General features: G+C 33.0%; 1 protein-coding gene and 1 long non-coding RNA gene across 2 annotated transcripts; one reads left to right on the top strand and one right to left on the bottom strand.

The window, feature by feature from the left end:
- Window positions 1-4,129: 4,129 nt before the first annotated feature.
- On the bottom strand, window positions 4,130-9,646 carry LOC106666768. The gene is made up of 3 exons (XR_001340477.2): window positions 7,444-9,646; window positions 5,171-5,225; window positions 4,130-5,106 (listed from the first exon to the last, which is right to left on the bottom strand). It is a non-coding gene; the product is annotated as an uncharacterized LOC106666768 (long non-coding RNA).
- LOC106666767 lies at window positions 7,042-17,182 on the top strand. The gene is made up of 6 exons (XM_014394192.2): window positions 7,042-7,145; window positions 14,901-15,101; window positions 15,160-15,294; window positions 15,938-16,369; window positions 16,441-16,680; window positions 16,743-17,182. Exons 2-6 carry the CDS (start codon window positions 14,924-14,926, stop codon window positions 16,886-16,888), a joined length of 1,131 nt encoding a protein of 376 aa, XP_014249678.1. The 5' UTR covers window positions 7,042-7,145; window positions 14,901-14,923; the 3' UTR covers window positions 16,889-17,182.
- Window positions 17,183-19,048: the final 1,866 nt, after the last annotated feature.

Genomic DNA, 19,048 nt, shown 5'->3' with positions numbered 1-19,048 from the left:
TTCTGGCTTATAGTTTGTTCCTAGTAAGCTAGTTCAGTGCAAAAGACTCAGCCCGTCTTCTTAAAAGTATCAGGCCATTGACTGTCACTGCTACAATTTGATTCCCTAGGTTTTTTCCGTATGTTAGGTTAAATTGAGCCGTTGCTTCCCATTCGAAGATGATATGGATGGCTGTTTCCTCCCCCTCATTGTATAATCTGCAGTTGGGATCATCGTTACATATGCCCATGTTGTGAAGATGTTATCTCAGATGCCAGTGACCGGTTTTATCAGTTCTATCATTCCTCTAAGTCTAGCCCTCTCCAATTGCAGCAGTGAGTTTGCCAGTTGTTTAATCATAAGTTTACTGTGACTAGTGCTTTAGAGTTTATCCACTTCTTATTTTGTTTTATTTGGATTCATTTTGCGATGGAGGATTCTATGTTTGTTTTTGTTATCCCAATTCAGGGCTATGTCATGAATGATACGTCTTGCAGATCCTCCTGTGGCCAGTGTGTCTGCTTTTTCGTTACCCAAAATTCCTTTGTGTCCTGGCATCCAAGACGTCATCAGGTCGTTGTTTCCCCAGGTTGGAGTTTTGAATACATTCACTGACTAATTTTGATGTGTTGTTTTTACGTGATGCATTAACCTGCTTGGCTACCAGATCTTATGAGGATTTTTTGCCATAATAACATCTTTTATGATTTTCTAGAGCACATACGTTTGATGTATTTCTGCTTGAAAGACCGAAGTGTACTTTCCTAATTTGATTGCTCATATCTTGGTCTTGCACAAAAACTACCAATCCGGTTCCTTTGTTTGTTTTGGAGCCATCCGTATACCATGTCATTGTATCTGATGCTCTCCTGAGTTCTTCCTCTTCTTTATATTCCGTTGAGGCTTTATAGGATATTGTAAAGAATGTTTCCGGGATTATATAGTCAGTCCCCATTTCTAAGAATGGATGTCTGATTTTATTAATTATGGTTGTGTGCCCGAATTGTTTAGTTCTTATCCAATTGGATTGTTTTTGGAGCCTAATGAGCTTTTCCTTGCCTCTCCTTGTACAAATGTTTCTAGAGGAGGTAGGTTTACAGAGTTTCTAGTGCACTGGTAGGGTTGTTCTCATTGTCCCATTCTAGTAATAATCTTTAACTAGAAAAATTGGTTCTTCACATTTTCACATCTTATCTCATTCGAAGTTTGCCCGTTTCAAAAACCCAAATACATAACCCCGTGTCGAGTTCAACAGCGTTCACCAACTCTCATCATCCAACTTCACCCATATAAAAAAGACAGGCCAGGCCAAATGATCGGTAACTAACTAGACAAACAACTACAAACTGTAGATTGTATATAATATAGATTTAAATAAATTCAAACTATTTTCTTCTTGAGCTCTTCGAGGCGATGAACCAGTCAGTAGTTTGGTTATTTCTTTCAATTTTAACCTGCCTGTTTGGTGCGTCAGAAGCCTCGGAAATTCACCGTTCTTCTATTGGGAGTTCAAGTGACTGAGTTGTTGTTATTACCAGAAGAAAGACGTCGGTCCATGGCCCATGGAGAATGGTTCGAAAAGGGAAAAGGCCATATTGACAAGACTACGCATAAACCAGAAAAGAATAACGCACGGGAACCTGCTGGCCGGAAAGGGACCATGTAGGTGCCCGTTATGCAAGGATAGAATATGGCTTGACGTATAACACAATATTTTGGTATATCATCGGACCTGTGCGTAGTCTTGGGGGACGGCAGGGGGCACACGTTCCGGTACTTCAGGGCTATAGGGATTTTTAAATGTATATAGTGGTTTTTATGTGTTTGTGTTGTGTCATGTTGACTTTATGTTAATTTAATGGAATGAATGTAATTTATTAACGTGAAAGGAAGGGGGTTATTACATTTATTTATTTGGAATATCGAGTTCTCTGGGGTGAGTGTGTGACGTCTGGAGAATAAAAGTGAGTTATTAGCGAGAATGGAATGGGTTCAACCCCGCTCCGAGGAATATCGAGTACACTGGGGGAGTGAATGTAACCAGACATTTATGTTTGTAGTGATGTATATATATGTATTGTATGTTTTTGTTTCTATTCTGTATTTGACAGCCTGAGTTAAGTTTAAAAGTTTATAAGTTGAAGTTTAGAACAAAATATGTGCGAAAGAAGAGAAAAAGAAGGAAAACATGCAGAGGGCCGGCGATGACCTCAGCTGTTTGTCGGCCCATAAACTTCCCTCTTTATATATATTATTGCCAGTAAGTAGCATTATTGGCGTTCAGAAAATAACAAATAACTGGCATTACTCATTACAAACGTTTTCATCGATATAAGCAACAAGCTCATAAATTAATACATAATTGGATTTGTAATTGTAATTTTCGTTTACAAACAACAAGTGTGCTAACTTTTGGTCCTACCTCAAAGCTAATATTTACTGTTATTTATAGGTATTAAAATTTTACTGGCAATTAAGTACCAAGATACAATTAAAAGTTAGCTGAAAAAATCATTTATGTTTTAAAAAACTGAATGAAAACACATAATGAATAGGCAAAATGATAGGGTGGTATATCTTTTTGTCCCGGACCATAGGTAATACCTTGACCAAACTATTAAAGCTTGGTCAGGAGTATAAACAGATTGAGGTAAGACCACAAGCCCACCACTGAAAACGACAGACCAAACCAGGATTACCGTAAACGGCCAAACTGTAGGGCAATCTTCAGCAGACTGCAAGGAGAACTCTACATTGACTTGATTTCGTTATGAAATTACATAACTGGCTAAAATCAACACGGTGACAACGAAGAACAACAGATCCTACATCCTACAAAGAAAAACCGGGCACAAGTGATGCTATTTTTATTTATTTTTTTATTTGTTTAGAGTTCGCAACAACAGAAGTCATATGCTTCTCTAAGCAAGCTATTCTCTCAAAGCTCTAACTACATGCTCTCTTCTCCTCTACACAGAATGATGATCAAGAGTAACAAAATCTGCAATAGCATTGACTTCTTCAATAGTTCTGTGCAATCTGTGAAAAACCTTATCCTACAACCTTAGTTGAATGCTTTTATATTTCATACTGTACAAAATTATTACAATTTATTTCATTTACTGGTTCAACTAATTCTCGCACTCTAGTCTTTATTACCATGTATATTATTTCTTATTCTTTTTATATATATTATTTGTATTTTTACATATATTATTTATATTTTTTGTTATTGTAAATTGTCTTTTTTATAGTGGATTTCGATCCGTAAATAAATATCGATCCTCAAGGTGCCGGTGGTTTTGAAAAAAGCCCATTTCTATGTCGGGTTCGAATGCAGGGCCGCTAGATTCGAACCCGGGACCTTTACCTTACAACGCGGTGTATGTATATTGAGCGCCGTGTCAACACCTAAACCGTTGCGTCCACCGGCGCCCCCTAAGTGATGCTATTAAAACACAGAAGAGCGCAGCATGCACTTGACTGCCATGGCACATCATTCGACAAGGAAAAGACAATTATTGATTATTTCTGTGAAGACTTATATTTATGAACTAATACGACGGGTCTACTTCTTTTCTAGATGCAAGAGAATTAAGAATAAGAAAGGAAAGCAAAGATTGATTCACACAGTTTTTTTTTTTTCATTTTTCATAATGTTCTCAAAACGGTGGATTTCCTGAAAACATTGTAATTAATTTGAAATGTAATGATGTAATTTAACGCTATAATTAATCTTTATTTTTAATTTATCTCAACGAAGCGATCAATGCATGGGCCCTAGAAAATCTTAAAAGCAGTTACACTGACAAAAAATCCTTCTAAGATCAAATAGCCAAGCAGCTATTAAAGCATTAGCAAAAAAAAAGTCAGTGAATGCATCAAAAACCCAGGGACCCAACAACCCGATGATATCTTGGGTACAAAGGAATTAGGGTAACAAAAAGGCAGACACACTGAGTAGAGGAGGATCTGCCAAATATAAGCACTGAACCTATTCTAAGGATAACAAAAACAAACACAGAATCACCGTTACAGAATCCAAAAATGGCAAAAGGAGAAGTGTATAAACTCTAGAAGTGCTAGGCATAGTCAGCTTATGCTACAACAGCCCTCACCAAGACTGGCAAAATCACTGCTACAGTTAGAGAGGGCTAAACTGAGAGAAGTGATAGGATTATTTACTGGTCACTGGCACAAATCATGAGTCATTTCTTCAGATTTTTCTAACAAATTGCACAATGTTGAATGGAAAGATTTTTATTATTTCTTGACAGTCAGAGGGACAAAGTGTATACAGTGATTCTTCTATTAAAAAAAAAAAATCATTTCCATGAAAGAATAACAGAAAAATCACTGGTGGTTGATCATCATGGTGATAGTTGTTGTATACATCTGCCCTTAATGCTTGCTGTGCAGTAACATATCAAACATTATGTATATTTGTCATAATTTACGTGCAAAAATGTATATGTTCCCAATTTACAAATGTAATCACTATAAACCAGATTTTGTACTCACATATTTTTTAAGTAGTAATGTAAAAATAAAATATCATCAAAATGTAATACTATGAGAAATTAACACTAATTATTTTTATAAAGTAACAATGAGAATAATAATAACATATAAATCAATATCATATTAATACAATAAAATATCAATATTTATAGAATAAGCACAGAACAGGATTTACAACAGCTCCTAATGGGCGCAGTATATACAAACTCTGATTAATATGTCTACATCTACATCCAATCTAGTAATTCATCATTTTGTCCAGGGAAAAATTTATTTCCCAAGAATCAATTTAATAAAAAGCACAAAAAGAAAGAAAAATGAAATAAGACAAATAAAAAAGAGACAATAAAAATCCAAGGACTCAGTCTAGAACAATCAAGCAGCCACACTTAGCCTAGGACTCAACAAGGGGACTAAGCTGGCCTTAGTCTTAGTCATTGCGACAAATCAAATAGAGTAAACTGTCGAAGATCCAGGAACAGGAAGAAGATCCTGAAAGGCGTTAAAAGATGTGGAAGCTGGTGTTGACAAGCATCGTTTGGGGCAAGTCCTCTTGTGAATTAGCTCTTCTTCAGAGTTAGAGTTGTGGCTCCTGTCGCTTATGATCTGTTTGTGTAACAATTAATATTTACGAATATATCTTCAGGTTTATTGTATTTTGTAACCCTACCTTCTTCTACACAAAAAGTAGTTAAGTTAATATTCTCTTCTGGCAAAGTCAGCATCTGTATAACAAAACAAATTATAATTACAGAGCCAAATGCATTGTAATTTCGCTAATGAAGATGTTCAATAAAAAGGGGCTTAAGTGTGATCCCGGAGGGACTCTCTCAGGATTGTTTTCTATTGATAAAGTAGGAAGAGAACCAATTTAAAAATACTGCCATGGAAACCCCCCAAAAATTTGGCTAACAGAAGTGGGGGTTTAACATTGTCAATGCTTTGGAAAAATCAATGTAGTAATGATTTCTTCAAAAGCTCATATTCTAGTTGAAGGAGTTAAAAACGCGTCTCTCGATGACTCTATTCTTACAATTCATCCTTCTCCTCTGTGTAGTAAGAACTATCTAAAAAAGATTGAGTTTTGGTTTTCAAATTGAAGAATCATTGTAAGCCACTGGTCACTCTAATTGTCAATAAATATGATAAATTGTTATGTTAATGTGTCAACATTGCACAATTGTTGAAACATTGCAACATCTAACAATTTATCTTAATGTATTAAAATAAGATGTCAAATCGTTGCAAAATTAGATGTACTAAGTATGAATGAAAAAATAATGATTTATTTTAGCGTTTAAATTTCTACAATTTAACAAATATACATCCCTAGATGAAAATTTGAAGGTAAATTTACAAACAATTGGTTGCATAGGCAGCGATTTTCATATTGTACTTTCATGGGGTTAGATAATTCAAATCGAAACAAATAATTAATAATTTGTCCTAGTGATCACATGTCATAATTGTTAAATTTATGTATTTTATTGTCCCATGAGTAAACGGCATAAATGCCAACAAACACACCACATTTTATGAAACAAACAATACCAATACAAGTGTATAAAATTGCAACAAAATTTCACAATAAAATTCTAATAAAAATATTGTAAATGAATTGTAAAATAGATTTAGTGATTCTTTTATTTTTTTATTTTTTTATTGAAGATGACTCATGATTTGATCAGAAAGACAGGTTATTATGAGTCGATGAATTTTGATGGCAGATTATTCTGCTTTTTTGCGCCACAGTTTGAAAAGAATCCAACTAATTTCTGGGAGCTGGGTTGTAAAAGACTATGGTTACTTGTTTTTGAGATTGTATGCAGTGAGGCAAGTTGAGACAAAAGCTCATATTTATTTGTAAGAATTTCATAAGTTTCCATAAGATCGCCTTTCTTTACGATCTTGAAGGGTTTTTAAATTAGTAGTTAATTTTGATTATGCCAATCTGTTGAAGTTAAACATCGATAAACTAGTTTCATGGTGCAATGTTAATTCTCTTAAAATTGAACATTGCCCAACTCAATGTAATGAGTTATTTCAAAGGTAATAAAAAAGTTTTTTGTACAAAATTAATGGTACAGCTAATTTGGCAAACAGAAGTGGGAGTTTAACGTTGTCAATGCTTTGGAAAAAATCAGTCATCATAATGATTTCTTGTCTTAGGACACTTTTAGACAAAGGAATAACATCTAACTTCCAGAAACCAGGACTTATTTTTTCCTTGATCCAATTAACTTTTCTTTTTTTTATTATTATCTGAGAGAGAAAATCTATTTTAACATTCGTTTCGATTTTCGCTATTCATGAGTTATGATAGAGGGATTTGACGAGCCAGGGACCAATGAATGAATTATGACACTCAAGGTCCCCACTTCCGAGTGTACCTTGGTGCTGGTGCCCCAGTGGTGATGAAAAATTGAAAACCCGGTCCGAAGGACATTTGCTTCGGTAGGTTCGCACAATTGGTCAGCATTTTGTAGAAAGTTGTTACGCAATAGGACGAGAATGAATATTCCAGATTATGGTGGTGGCATGTGAGTCACCGCCCTGTTGAAAACCCGAGTGGGGCCGAGCGCCATCACCACTCTGCAGCTAGACGCGGATTCGACGCCATCGGCATCATATTCGCGATCACCAAGGTTTGTACCAATATTGTTATGTAAATATTCGCTTTTTATTAACTGTTCAACTGTGTTCATACTGTGTTTTTGTTGTTGTTGTTGAAAAACATCGAAACAAACAACACGAATTACATAAATGAATAAAACATCGAACTTTCTAGGAAGTGAATGTGAATGATCATGTCATTTGTTGATAAAACTTCGTTTAACAACAATTTTTTAAATACATTTCACTAAATATAATTTCACGATGTTTGGCTGATCATTGATTGCCGTCACCTGAAATTCTTAAATAAAAAAACATAAAAAAAGATACCTATGTTCGGCCCATATTGGATTTTTTCAAGTTTGGAGCCCCTTCTTTCAAAAAGACATTAAACTTGTAATTAAATTAAAAATATAAAATTTGGTCACATTCGATATGATGTTACGTTTAAACTAGCTTTATAATCAAGGGAAGTTAAATTGAGTAGTGTCAAAAGATGTTTATTGTTGATTTCATCTGATTTAATCCTTAATCTATATGCAATGAGTCTTAAGAACTTATTTTGAACCTTATCAATGTTATCAGAGTGTAATTCTTAATAAGTGCAAAACAGATTTTGAATTGACTGAATATCATTGCTAAAGTGCGTCTTATCTAGTCTTTGGATCGAGATACTGACAGCAATATGGCTTTTAAATGAAATAGGGCAAACAGAACACAAAGAACACTAAAACTATTGACTCTATACATGCACCATTAATTTTGTACAAAAAACTTTTTTATCACCTTCGAAATAACTCATTACATTGAGTTGGGCAATGTTCAATTTTAAGAGAATTAACATTGCACCATGAAACTAGTTTATCGATGTTTAACTTCAACAGATTGGCATAATCAAAATTAACTACTAATTTAACAACCCTTCAAGATCGAAAAGAAAGGCGATCTCATGGAAACCTATAAAATTCTTCCAAATAAATATCGGCTTTCGCCTCAACTTTTCTCACTGTATAGAACCTCAAAAACAAGTAGTCATAGCGTAAAACTTTTAAAACACAGCTCCCAGAAATCAGGTGGATTCTTTTCAAACAGCGGCGTAGAAAATTTGAATAATCTGCCATCAAAATTCATCGACTCACGGTAACCTGTCTTAATGATCAAATCATGAGTCATCTTCAATAAAAAAAATAACGAAATCTTTTTTACAATTCATTTACTATATTTTTATTAGAATTGTGAAATTTTGTTACAATTTTATACACTTGTATTGGTATTGTTTGTTTCATAATATGTTGTGTGTTCAGTGGCATTTACGCTGTTTACCCATCTGTCAACAAAATAAATTTTATAATTATGATATAAAATCAGTAAGACAAATTGTTAATTTTTTCTTTCGGTTTGAATTATCTATAAATTCCATGAAAATATATTAGAAAAATCGCTGCCTCATGAGTGGCGTTTATGGTCGAAATTTTTTTTCCTTTTATTGTTTGTGAATTTACCTACACATTTTCATCTAGGCATATATATTTGTTAAATTATAGGTATTTAATCACTAAAATAAATCATTAGTTTTTCATTCATACTTAGTACGTCTAATTTTGCAATGATTTGACAACTAACTGCATTTGTTTTCCAGGCTTATTTCAATACATTAAGATAAATTGTTAGATGTTGCAACTTTTCAACAAATTGTGCCATGTTGAAACATTAACATAACAATTTAACATATTTATTGACAATTAGAGTGATCAAAAGGCATGGAAGAATTGTAAGAGTAACGTCGTAGAGATCCTTTAATCTGATTGAGCTTTAAGAAATCCAAATAGTTGAACCTTGACACAATAGCATAACAATTTATCATATTTATTGATAATTAGAGTGACCAAGTGGCTTACAATGATTCTTCAATTAGAAAACCAAAACTCAATCTTTTTTAGATAGTTCTCACTACATGGAGGAGATGGATGAATTGCAAGAATAGAGTTGTCTAGAGAAGTGGTTGTAACTCCATCAACCTGATTATGAGTTTTAAGCTTATAATCCGATAGTTGAACCTTTTGACGCATTAACATACCAATTTCTCATTTATTGACTATTAGAGTGACCAGTGGCTTACAATGATTCTTCAATTAGAAAACCAAAACTCAATCTTTTTTAGATAGTTCTCACTACATGGAGGAGATGGATGAATTGCAAGAATAGAGTTGTCTAGAGAAGTGGTTGTAACTCCTTCAACCTGATTATGAGCTTTAAGCTTATAATCCGATAGTTGGACCTTTTGACGCGCATTAACATACCAATTTCTCATATTTATTGACTATTAGAGTGACCAGTGGCTTACAATGACTCTTTTGAAAACCAAAACTCAATCTTTTTTTTAGATAGTTCTTATTGCATAGGAGACGGATGAAATGCTTTTTTTAGATAGTTGTTATTACATAGGAGACGGATGAATTGCAAGAGTAAAATCGTCGAGAGACGTGGATGTAATTCCTTCAAACTTATTTACGAGCTTTATGCTTGTATTCGAGGTACCTAATTTTTTTGTTATTACATGTTACATTTAAAATATGACGTTATTACAAGTTAATCTTATGAGAATTATTTTTAAAACAATTATGTATGGAAAAGTGACTGTGGATCCGATCAACCGGTCACAAAAAATAATCGGAGTCAGAGTTTGTTTTCTGTTTTTCGTTTAGTTGTTTCGTATTTATCGCTACCCAGTCTATATTTCTCGTTTGTCCGTGCGGCCGTGCTATTACTTTGTATAAATAAAACTCCGGAAACATACAACGTTTCTTCAATGGAAAAACATCTCCGCGTTATTTTTCTACGGGAAAAGGTATGACATTTATGGCCCACATTAGAAGGGAAGACTGAACGCAGATAGGACAGGTCGACCAAAAATCTTGCAAGGGAGGAATGAGCGGAAATTATCTAGGACGGCAAAAAAAAAAGGATCCGCTAACAAAATTCCAACAAATCTTCATTCGTCTGCAAGAATGGTGGTAAACCCGAAATATAGAAAAAAGCAGCTAAGCTTTTCGAAACAATATATTTGTAGGCCGAACTCTTTCTGGGATGACATTTTCGCGGTTAAAAAAAAACAGCCTCCATAGTATCGACGGTATTACAACTGTGGAGGAGAGCTAATGAAGAGTTCCTCGAAATACTCGAGTATAAAGCATAACATGGTATAATATTGAGTTGTCCGGAAAATAATGCAGGTTTTCATGTTTTCTTTCAAATACCCCTACATATAATAAACTGTTTACGTTTGAAGGATTATTCTTTTGTACGAATATCAACAATTTTTAATCATCTTCCAAACAAAAACGTTTGTTTATCTCAAGTAGCAATTCGTTACTTGGGAATAATTCGGTCTTTACTGAGACGTCGACTTTCGTGATTTTCGCGTAATTTCGTTTTACAATTTTAAATTCTGTCGGAACGGTGCCCAAACGGCCAGAAACATTAATGAAGTCTGGGGCTATGGCAGTGTGAGTGAGAGCATCGTTCAGAGATGGTTTAAAAAATTTAGTGAGACAGACTTTAGCCTTGAAGATAAAGAAGGTCGTAGAAGGATTTCTTCTCTGATTGATGATGTTCTACGAGCTTTCCTCGAAGAAAATTCCAGAACAACTGTTTAAGAACTAAGAGAGAATCTTTCAGTTAGCAAATGACTTTGACCTTGGACCATCTCAAGGCAATTGGAAAGGTGTAAAGCCCGAAAGTTAGGTTCTTCATGCATTAAACGACCTCCCCCCCCAATTTTTTTTTTTTAATTCGTTAAGTAGTTTGTGCAACACTTCTTTGCCGAAACAGAACGAACCTTTTCTGGATAGTATTGTTACTTGTGATGAAAAGTGGATTCTCTACGATAACCGCAGAAATGGCTCGACAAATGATAAGCAGCACCACAATTTCCAAATCAAAAAAGGTGATGGTGACTCTTTGGTGGGCTTCATTTGTTTATTTCATTTGCTGATTTACCACATCTTGAATCTTGGCGAATCAATCAATGCCGAAATGTATTGCTCTCAAACTGAAGTAATGCACTGCAAATTGGCATTGGTGATGTGGTATTTGTTCAATCGGAAAATGCCGAATGGTACACGGCAACATGAAAACTCTTGGATCTTGGTTATGAGGTTCTGCCTCACCCTCCCTATTCTCCAGACCTCTCGACCTGTTCTCTATGCCTTACGATAAGGTCTTCCTCTCTAATATTCCACACAATATCATATTCTGTAGCTAAACATATTTTTGTTGGTTTGGCAGCAAATTTATCAAAACCATTTAGGGATGGAATGAAATTAACAAACAATTTATTACCTGGTTTTGCTCATAATAATGAATTAAAAACAAACCTAGGTTAAAAAAATTGTTAGTTAAATTTTACTAATTACTAATTTGGCTTATATTAACATAAGTATGTTGTAATTAATATAACGATAAAAAATCGTATATATATTTTGATATAAAGAACAAAAATTTCCGGGGAGAGGTTTTGTCTTTGAATGTATATGTTGCCATGGTAAATGGCATGTAATACATTATTTTGTATTAGTTTTCCGACCCGTTCCTTTATTTCCCCATGAAGATAATCAAATAGAAGTTTCATCATCCGAAAATACAAATAGTGAAGTACTGAAGTATGATGTTCGCTAGATACACTCCTTGAACCGAGTTTTTCTGCTGCAGCTTCGTTGCTGCTGACATTACTTCCTTATATTCTTCTTAACCATCCCTCAGAGCGATCCATTTCGCGTATACTACTGTGATATACACTGTACGTACATCGCATAGCGGGTGCTTGCATGGAACAGTTATGCACACCCCACCAACTTGCGACAAGGTCTTGGGTGGGTGTCTTTGGATCGCGTTGAGTCGGGTATGCCCCCTCTTAATTCGTTTCAGACTTAACCACTTTTTGACAATAGGTACAAGCTTAAAAAGAAGGTACCGTGCACTTTTATCATTTTGGTCAAAACTGAACTTAACCCATTTGTTCCCCCCACGACAACAGATTTATTCCCAGTTTGGTGTTTATTGACTTTTTTCTGGCTTTGTGTGGCAGTTTATTATTAGGTCTGTATACATCGTATCCATGAAGAGAATTGGGGAATTTTTTAATGAATTTTCAACCGATTGCACATAAGTCTTACAAGGGGACGACCAGATTGGTGTCACGGATTCGGACCAAACTTTTTTTTTTGTGATTCTACGCCCCAAAATATCGGACACGTATCCACCACATCTTGTGAATAGACCCCGGTTTCACCAAAAAATATTGAAAATTGAAATTTTCCGTTTTTTAAAATTACTTTTATTTCGTTGTTCTACTTGCTCAAATGAATTATGAATATATCATTTTAAAGCACTTTTTTTACATTGCAATAAAGTTTATCAGTAACCAAAAAAGTCTAAAAACCAAATATTTTTCAATTAAACTAAGTCAAAATATATTGAAAATTGAAATTTTCTGTTTTTTTAAATTAATTTTATTTCGTTATTCTACTTGCTCAAATCAACTATGAATATATCATTTTAAAGCATTTTTTTTACATTACAATAAAGTTTATCAGTAACCAAAAAAGTCTAAAAACCAAATATTTTTCAATTAAACTAAGTCAAAATATATTGAAAATTGAAATTTTCCGTTTTTTAAAATTAATTTTATTTCGTTATTCTACTTGCTCAAATCAACTATGAATATATCAATTTAAAGCATTTTTTTTACATTGCAATAAAGTTTATCAGTAACCAAAAAAGTCTAAAAACCAAATATTTTTCAATTAAACTGTCATAAGATTTTTTCGTGAAACTAATGTGATTTTTCGTTTTAGCACCTCGGAGTTTTAAAAAAATGTTATTTTTGGCATATTAATTTCATTGTAGATAACATAAAAATAAAAGTTTTCTACGACGCAGAATATTCTACTTTGGTATGACAAAAATATAAATCATCAAAATACTTTTTTAAATATATTTTAACAAATATTCTATAAGCAAAGTAGGTCAGAAAATGGTCAAAACTTGTATTTGACCTCATTGTCGTGATTCTAGTGTTATAAAACCCTTAGAATACCGTCTTTAGCGGAAATCGTGTAAATTAATTTTTGAATGATAATTTTCTACCTGGCTAACATCATTCCTAGTACAAGCTCTAACATCATTTTTGTCAAAAGCTAGTAAAGCGATTTTCATCGTTGATAATTTGTTTTAAAGAAATTATTAAGGGCATTTTATAACAGTATCAAATATTAAAATCGGACTATTATTTCCATTTAAAAAACGAGATTAAATTCTGCCAAATAATTTTGATATTTTGTGTATTTTCTTATAGAAATAATCTATATATTTTAATGGTACGTACGTCATTAAAAAGCTACGTTCCTCTTCTTTTAAAGGGTCTGTTTGATATTCAAATCTTTATAGCCGCATTTGAATTATAATTAATCAGATTAAAACTTGATTGCCTAGTTTACTTTCAAAATATTTGGTTTTTAGCAATTTTTGGGTTATTGATAAACTTTGATAGCTTTTAATGTATTTTTATTGCAAGGAAAATTTCACCTTTATTAATCCACCAGTTGTCCCCTTGTTAGTGATTTTTCAACTTTTAAATTTTTAACTCTACGACAGTAAATAGATAATGCTGTTGGTTGACAGTAGTGTGACATGCTATAATTTTGTATATAATAGTTCAGAAATTAATTTTTTTACAATGATTTAGTCGATACATTGGAAGTATATTGTTGACTGTTGATCCACACATTGGTGTTTGTTGCGTGTGTACATCATACATATAGTACAACGATTTGGCTTCATTTCCAGTCGTGTTTCACCTTTGAATGAAGTTTCATTTAAAATTAACTTTATAGCAAATCTTGTCTCCTTATTCTCCTTCACTTATATAATTGATTATATAATTATAATTATAAAAATTCAATCAGTAATCACTAAAACAAATTGTTACGCTTCATATTAGGGTTCAATATCGTTGCAAGTAATATCAACCTAGGTAAGGTTTTTGAACAATTGTCATACAATTATTTTTACGATAGCATAATAATTTTCAAAATTCTGCTTTTCAGACATTGTACTGTAAGATTTTTACAATATTTGTGCGTGCGTGCTTGCGTGCGTGTGTGTAATTAATTATAGGTATTGTCCTGATGTTAGTGATATAATCAACAAAAGCTCAATTTAAAAGATACTGTTAAACCCTGCTTTTCATCCCTATTGGAATTGGTACATGGTAACATAATCCAAAGCCGTGTGTTCTTAGCATAATATTTATTATTTATTTATTTATTCTCTGAAGTATTTTATTAATCTTTCTATCTGGATTTTTTATTTTATAATAGTCCATTTTTCATGTGTAGTTTCCATTTGGTTACTCTTTTTTATTGTTCAAATTTTTTTTTAAATCCCATCTCCTGGATTTTATTTTATTTTAGATTGATTCAAACACTTTCTTGTCCTATCCCATTTTATACATACCTTTCTGTTATTTTAATATTTTGTAACTCCCTTTTATTCACCGTCTGTGTCTAAGTGGTGTAAATGAGAGGGCAATTTAGTAGCTGAAAAGTGCATTAGTGCAGGTGGTCTACTTAATGTGTTTATTTTGTTCTATTTTAAATGTATACTGTTTTCGACTGAATCAATTAATTGAAAATGTATTCAACACTTAAGTAAGATGTAAGAAACTTTATTTTAAAATTGCGTCAAATCTATATTCTCTATTAATTTGTTCAACTGTTTTTATTTAGATTGAAAAAAGAAGATAATAAAAATGTCGCTAGAAAATGCTGTATTATTTAAAGTCTACTTGGTACTGCCAGGAGAAGAAACACAAATTAGAAAATTTTCCATCGACCGAGACGTCGTCACAAATTTTTTGTATGTAAAGCAAAAGATATCTGCACTGTTCCCACTGTTGCAAAACATTGAACTAGAAATCTTTTGGACAGGTATTTTCTGAAGTGTATAACACAGTGTTTTGACATGTCATTATAAATATATTTTTAGATGATGATGACGATAACATCCAGATATGCAATGATGAAGAGCTTATGATAGCTTTAACCGAATTGCAGGGCGTGTATAAGAAAATTATAGTAAAGCCTAGTGCCTATCAGAATTTGGATTTATTCAAGAAAAAAGGTTAGTTAATATATTAATATTTCCTCTATGATGTAGTATCCCTAACGATTATACATCTTTAATATATTCCTATCATTAATTAAGGGGTATTCCAAGTCAACAAAAATAAAGATCTAAGTTTGGGATTTTTTTTTATCCTTACTAATTATTTTAATCTGCATATTCTTGCTGGGTTGGTCATTCACAGATGATCAGTAAGGCTAGACACACACGTGCAATTTTTAGTAGATAACGAACCAAACCGTTTTGAAACTGTTGTGCAACTAATAATTGCATGTGTGCCTAGCCTAGGGATCAAATTACAGGTCATTGCCTGTAGACAAGAGGAAATATGATTTTTGAGTTGTATCAGTAGTTCGGTCATTTCTGAGCTAGTCTGCCCTATCCTTGAAGGATTGTTGGTTGATGATAACAAAATGTCTGAGAGACCAAAGCAGAAAGAATAGAATCAGAATGATAAGAAACTAGCCAAATAAAATATTACATTGTTATTAAAATTAGGCAAGAATTTTCATTAAAAGTAAAATACAAGATTCCTCCAAAAGAATGGAGGTAAATTGATTTATAGTTCAGGACATAAATTAACTTTAATTTAAAGCAAAAGGTTTTTTTTCCTTTTTTAATGTATAGTTTGTCATTGCAGTAAATGAAGACCTACATGCCGGTGTAGAGTGCGATGCTTGTAACAAGAGTGTAATTGGATTCAGGTACAAATGTGTCCTTTGTCCTGATTACGATTTGTGCTCCGAATGTGAACAAAAGCAAATGCACAAAGAACATGTGATGTTCAGATTGCCTTTTCCAATCGGAATAACTCCTTTCTCAAGACACAGAATAAATAAGGAAATTAACAGGTTTGGTAAAGCTTTTGATAAGATGGCACACGGAGTGAGGAACTGGTCACACCATGGAAGAGAAAAACGTCAAACCAGACTCAGAGAATCCCTGTGTCCATTAACAGAAAACCCAACCTTCTCAGAAAATCAACAAAAAGAAGGAACAACACCTGAAGAAACGTTCAATCTCGTGTCTTTGCTTCAATCTGTTTTCAACATAGATAAAGAGACCAAATTTGGTAATGTTTTGTATGAATTTTTCTGTATTTAATTCTAAGCAGTTTTTATTAATGTAAATTTTTGATTGTAGGTGAAGAATTGTGTGATATTGCAAAAAAGATAAATATTATTATTAAGGCTTCAGAGAAGGATGCCCCCGACAAAGAGACTGAACCTACACCTACAACATTTAAGAAGACTGAACCAACTGCACCCACAACATCTGGAACTGGCAATGATCAATTGTTTAACAAAAGTGCATCTACCTCTGATATTAAAACGTCTACTGCATGTGAAATGGAAACCGAAGATGGCTGGGCATTGATCAAAAGTGAGTATTTTGTACACTAAGCTACAAAATTCTTAGAAGATGTAATTTGACTTTTTTTTTAGAAGAGTGCAAAATCGATGAGGCCCTAAAACTGATGCTTTCGATGGGATTCAGCAATGAAGGGGGATGGCTGAGAGAAATGCTTATCCAAACAGATGGAGATATTAGAAAAGTGATTGATAAGATGATGGCCATCAACATTTTCTAATTAATCTGTTGTGTTGGTTTTTTGTTTTTTACATTTCAAGCTCAAAATTTTAAGCATTGATGATTAGTGACTATCTCATTACAATTGTATTTGCTATTAAATTGTTATATATTATAATGTAGATTTGTTTAGAAAATTGTCCCATTTGCTACAAATCACGTGGGAATGGTGAAGGTATTGTTAAGTAATTAATTTCATAAATAAAGAATGATAGTTGGCCTGGTGCCCTTCTTAGTTAAATAATAAACTTGGATAAAAACAGATAAATATAGAGCAAATCAGATTTGTAACGAACTAGGTAGAATTTTTTGTTTTTTATACAAATCAAATTTATCCCATTAAAGTTTTTTTTTTCTTTATGCATTTTGTTTGTATTCTTACCTTAGTCATCTTCTTAAGTATCGTATTCATCCGTCAGATTGTAACTAAAAAAAATTCTAAGTTCATCACATGTAGAATCTTTCTGCATTTTTAACAACTTAAATTTAAAAAAAAATGGCTAGACCCCTCAAAGTTCAGACCTTGAACCTTCAGACTAACATACCACCACCTGCCTGAGGGGCCAAATATCACACGGAGAAAACTTTCATAAATTTAAAGACCTAAAAACTGGATGAGAAATATAAATTAATTATTAACGATTTATTGTTTCTTTATAACTGGCCTGTCTTAATATGAGTTAAATGGTTAATGTAAAGCAATCATTTATAAGGAATGTTGCACAATTTTATTCTGGTATGCAATTCTGATGGATCGCCAACCTAGTAAGATCCAAAGTAACATTTCCAAAAACTGGGAAGATGTAGAAAAGTGTTGACAAATCCTTTATAAATCAGTCCCAAACAAGGTGGGGTCGCTATTACATTTGGGATTATTTTAAACAGATGGGCTTTCATGGTCTTTATACAGTTGAATTGAGCCCAGTAGAGTTACTAAGTAGGTAGTCAAGGGCTGAGATGAGTTGACTAGTCGACTGATGAAGAGTGTATCTTAGCAAGAAAAGTTGAAGAGAGTAAAGGGGAGAAAAGAGAACTGATGATAAGAGCAGAGAGTGGCATTTAGGATGTGGAGGCCCCTTCTTGCACAAAGGTCACACAGTAAACTCATAACTAAAAAAAAAAAAACCAAACACAAGCACATTTCTACAGTTAGTCCAAAAAAACTCAGGAGAGTAATAGGGCTGTATAGCAGTCACTGGCATTGAGATAAGCATGATTCATTAAATGATCAACGGTGTTTTGGTGAATTTTTTTCAAATCATAAGTAAAACTATTTTAATTAATATAATTATTAATAATTTCATGCAAAAGTACTAATTGTACTAATTATTTGTTCAGTTTGATTATATTCTTGTCATGAAGTAAGGCCTTCAAGGTTGAGTCTGTGTGTTTTCTTCTATTTGATTAACAGATAATTTTAAAAAATAAATAAATAAAACTTGAAAACATAGGTACATATAAGAGAGCACAAAGAAAAGACAAAAGTACACAGAATAGTAAAACATAAATACCAAGAATAAAATGCGTGACAGTCAAACGTATGTGTAAACTAAAAGTTAATTAATTAGTACTTATATGTAATAAATTAATTATTATTTATATTATGAAGAACATTGGACAAAGAGTGACCAAGCATTTTCACCTATCAGGTGGCACCAGTTTGTAGAAAATTTAGAAAAACCGAAGATGAGATGCAGAAAGAAGCTGCTAGCCAAAATGCTAAAGGCACAAACCAGAATATTTTGAGCATAATAAATCTTCCAGGTCTCCTGAACTATACAGGGCACATTGTTGCCCATCTCTCTGATATATGCAATCGGAATTGCTGCCAAGCTCAAGAACAATCCTCAAGTTGGGTGGTTCCAAGGAGTTGTACCATATATTTTTATTATATGTTTTATTACTATTACTTTGTTTATATAGATTTAAACCCTATTTGTACCAATAAAATAAATCAAAATAAATACAAAATGTCCTCAGAGCTTAATATTATTATCTTAGTTTTAGGGCTGGCAAACTAAATTGGTCATTGCCAGCCCTCTCTCCTTAGCTTTACATTTCTTTTCTTATATTTCTTTCATGTTAATCTTGCTCTTTTATTTTATTCAAATATTTTTTTCTCCAGTTTAGATATTTTATGGTAGAACAGTAACCAACTCTC

The sequence above is a fragment of the Cimex lectularius genome, unplaced genomic scaffold (assembly GCF_000648675.2).
Source record: "Cimex lectularius strain Harlan isolate CLEC.00 unplaced genomic scaffold, Clec_2.1 scaffold52, whole genome shotgun sequence".
Taxonomy (NCBI): domain Eukaryota; kingdom Metazoa; phylum Arthropoda; class Insecta; order Hemiptera; family Cimicidae; genus Cimex; species Cimex lectularius.
This window is presented reverse-complemented; position numbering and strand designations above follow the sequence as displayed.